Here is a 3,645-nt window from a genome sequence, read left to right as displayed (position 1 = left end):
GAATCCCCGGTGTTGCGCCGCACTACATCCCGCCGCCATCAACCTTCAACGTGCTTCTTGGCTCCTCCTGGTTCGATAAACCTTGGTTTCTTTCTGAGGGAAAACTTGCTGCTGTGCGCATCATACCTTCCTCTTGGGATTCCCAACGAACGTGTGAGTTACACGCCATCAGCGTGCGTAGGGTTCCGTTGAGACGGCGAATCCTGGCGGCGCTGGCGGCCGGACGAGGACCCAACCTCGTGGTCGTTGGTTGGTCTTCTTCATCCACTTCAGGAGCTTCATCGTGACGAGATCGTGGAGGAGTGGCAATGGTGGTGGTCGTGGGAGCGGGGAAGAAGAGGCGGGCGCAGCAGCGGTTTAAGTACCGCTGGCCATCAATGTCGATGCGCAGCTTCCAGCGCCATCGGCATCAATGCCGACACAGGAGTTGAGGCGGCAGGCGCAGTGGTCAGCGACGACCTTGATGGAAAATGCTGCCGCGGTCAGCCTTTTGCCGTCGGGTCACTTCCAAGCGAGCTCGCGACACGCGTGGCCGGGCACGCGCGATGTCCGTGCAGCGTCCGCGCTGACGCATCGATTTTCCAAATTTGAGGCGTCGATGAGTCGCAGCGGATGAGCCGGTCCGTTTGTATCACCCCGCTAGAACATGCGCGGCCTATCCGCATATCCGCGTGGACCGTTTCGAGCAGCCCAGGACCATTTAGGTCGTCTCGCTGGAGATGCCCTTACGGTCTCTAAAGAAAAAACATCTGCCCGTGGCTTGTTCGGTAGTGCTGCCGACACGAATGTGTTGCTGTATGAGCTTACGGCGTTTAAACAAACAAACAAAAGTATTGAGTGGAGACAATGCAATAACCATTGCCGATAAGAAATCAGTCTCGAACAGCATCCATGCATGGCCCCTTCGTCTCTTCTTGAATTATTGTCCTGGCATTGCACGTTCAGCTCCGCCTCTAGATTGAAACACTTCAGCTACCAGACCAAAAATGAGAGTCTCAAGCCGCGCGACAGATACCTGATATGCACTTCGCCTTGAGATATTTGTTCCTTTATGAATTTTTTGGCGTTCCACGGCTCTCTAAGCAGAGATAGAGGACGTGTTTAGTTATCCTCACCTAGCCCAACCAGATATGCTAGGTGCAAAATAAAAACAAAAAATACTTTGTTGGATTGCCTATGAGCGTGGTTGATTGCGTATTAATAGTTACTGACGTGGTGGTACGTATTAATAGTTCTTCTGCTAAGTTTATAACAACCTGCTAGTGTTAGTACTCCACTTCACTTCACTGCAGTGTGTGCCAGTCAGGGGTCCCTTTCAGTCACCCCATCTACTCTCCCCTCCTACTTGTCGCCTATAAAAGAGCGACGAGATGAGGTTGAATTGGGATGAGATCGAACTGAGTCCGCCAATGAAGATGGGTACTAGCTCAAGCCTGCTGCCGGTGGCGTCTGCGCTCCTCATCCTCATCTGCTTCACTGCCGGTAACTGACTGCAGAATTGCTAACTTAATTTCCCTCTAGAATACACCATAGACCATGACGATCCAAAGTGGCATTCCAAGCTCAATTTTAAGCTTACTTTTGCTGTCATGGCAGGAAATGCCGCCGCCGCTAGTGCTAGCGGTCTGAAGCTGAACTACTACGCTAAAAGCTGCCCGAGGGCAGAACAAATCATCAAGGAGCAGGTAAGGAGCCACTACGACGAGCACGGCAACACGGCGGTCTCGTGGCTCAGGGCGCTCTTCCACGACTGCACCGTGAAATCCTGCGACGCGTCGCTCCTCCTCGAGAGCAACGCCGCCACAGGCCTCGTCTCCGAGCAGTCCTCCACGAGGAGCTTCGGCATGCGGAACTTCAAGTACATCGACGACATCAAGTCGGCGCTCGAGACCGCGTGCCCTGCCACCGTCTCCTGCGCCGACCTGCTCGCCCTCGCCGCCAGGGACGGCGTCGCCATGCTCGGCGGCCCCGCAGACATCCCGATGCGCACGGGGCGGAGGGACGCCACGGCGAGCTACTACGGCGAGGTGGAGCGGTACCTCCCCGTCCACAACGACACCGTGTCGGCGGTGCTGTCCCGGTTCGCGCCCATGGGCGTGGACGCCGAGGGCGTGGTGGCGCTGCTCGGCGCGCACTCCGTCGGACGCGTCCACTGCTTCAACCTCGTCGCGAGGCTCTACCCGGCGGTGGACGGCACCATCGAGCCGGCCTACGGCGCGTACCTCCGTGAGCGGTGCCCGACGGCGGACGCCGTTGAGGACACCCGCGACGTGGCCTACGCGCGGAACGACAGGGGCACGCCCATGGTGATCGACAACATGTACCACAAGAACCTTCTCAAAGGGAGGGGCCTCCTGCTGGTGGACCAGAGGCTCGCCACTGACCCGCGCACCGCGCCGTTCGTCAAGAAGATGGCGACGGACAACTCCTACTTCCACGACAAGTTCGCAGCGGCGCTGGTTAAGATGTCCGAGAACGGCCCGCTCACCGGCGACAAGGGGGAGGTCAGGAAGGACTGCAAGTTCGTCAACTCTTAGTGAGTTCGTGGATTGGATTTTGGGTATGTGTGTGACTGTAATCGTATACTCTACGTAATACGTCCATGTGTAATGCTGCCCTGGGCAATAATTTGGAAGAAATGAAATGATTATTCGTGTATGAGAGGCCAACTGAAGACACTGTCGACATTTATGGCAATGTTCCTGCTGCCTAGTCAGTCCTTTCCTATGAATACCGGTGGATGAAGCGATGAAGATAATAATATGTAACGAAGGGAAATGTCTAGAGAAGAAAGTGGACGGACCTGTGTTGAATCCCTTACATCTGCTAGGCTAGATACTAACGGTAGAATTCTATGGCTGTCTATATGCTGCGAGATCTGAGAGAGGTCGAGAGAGATAGAGGCATACCTTCTCCCTTCGAGGAGGAGAGGAGCCCTCGGACGTCGACATGGTGGCGGCGGACAGCATGAGAGACAGCGGTGGTGGTGCTTCCTGTGAGCACTGCGTGAACCCTAGATCGGTAGGGGATGTCGGTGGGGTGACTGGTGGCACGGTTAACCTTGTACTGCGTGTCCCGGCCCCCACCTCTTTATATAGCGCAGGTCACAGGGGCCCACCAACCATATAAGGGTTGGACGCCCCCGATCAGGGCGCGGGTCAAAGGGGCCCATCGAGCCGTTGGGCTCGATCGTGAGGAGATCAATCTAACATTCTCCCCCTTGATCTCAACTTTACTTTAAACTTTAAACTTTCATTTTATTCGTTTCATTTTGGATCGGTCCATAGGGCATGTTTCATCGTCACAGCTCAATTGCTGATAGAATTAGACAGCCACAATACACTTCTCTGTTTTGAAACAAATTTTTTACTTTTGGGCCTCCTATGATCCAGGATAGGTAAGACTTTCTCTTAAACCCATGCCGGCTACGTGTTCCTTGAACACGCTGGGTGGTAAGCCTTTCGTTAGCGGATCCGCAAGCATATCTTTTGTCCTTATATGCCCGAGACTTAGAGTATGATCCTGGACCTTGTGTTTCACAACATAATACTTAATCTCAATCGGTTTCGTAGCATTACTCGACTTGTTGTTGTGAGCATAAAATATCGCAGGCTCATTGTCGCAGTACATCTTTAGTGGTTTGTC

At 54.2% G+C, this 3,645-nt stretch overlaps 1 protein-coding gene across 1 annotated transcript; it reads left to right on the top strand.

Annotated features, from left to right (window-relative positions):
- Nucleotides 1-1,386: 1,386 nt before the first annotated feature.
- LOC124677699 (peroxidase 21-like) lies at nucleotides 1,387-2,658 on the top strand. Its single transcript, XM_047213661.1, has 2 exons — nucleotides 1,387-1,482; nucleotides 1,597-2,658. Exons 1-2 carry the CDS (start codon nucleotides 1,410-1,412, stop codon nucleotides 2,535-2,537), a joined length of 1,014 nt encoding a protein of 337 aa, XP_047069617.1. The 5' UTR covers nucleotides 1,387-1,409; the 3' UTR covers nucleotides 2,538-2,658.
- Nucleotides 2,659-3,645: the final 987 nt, after the last annotated feature.

The sequence above is a fragment of the Lolium rigidum genome, chromosome 7 (genome assembly GCF_022539505.1).
Source record: "Lolium rigidum isolate FL_2022 chromosome 7, APGP_CSIRO_Lrig_0.1, whole genome shotgun sequence".
Lineage (NCBI taxonomy): Eukaryota > Viridiplantae > Streptophyta > Magnoliopsida > Poales > Poaceae > Lolium > Lolium rigidum.
The sequence above is the reverse complement of the archived record's forward strand: the minus strand, read 5'-3'. Positions and strand labels throughout refer to the sequence as shown.

Coding starts and splice junctions, on each gene's coding strand:
- LOC124677699 (XM_047213661.1), top strand. CDS start 1,410: ATGAAGATGGGTACTAGCTCAAGCCTGCTGCCGGTGGCGTCTGCGCTC. Junction 1,483..1,596: donor CCTCATCTGCTTCACTGCCG/GTAACTGACTGC, acceptor CTGTCATGGCAG/GAAATGCCGCCGCCGCTAGT.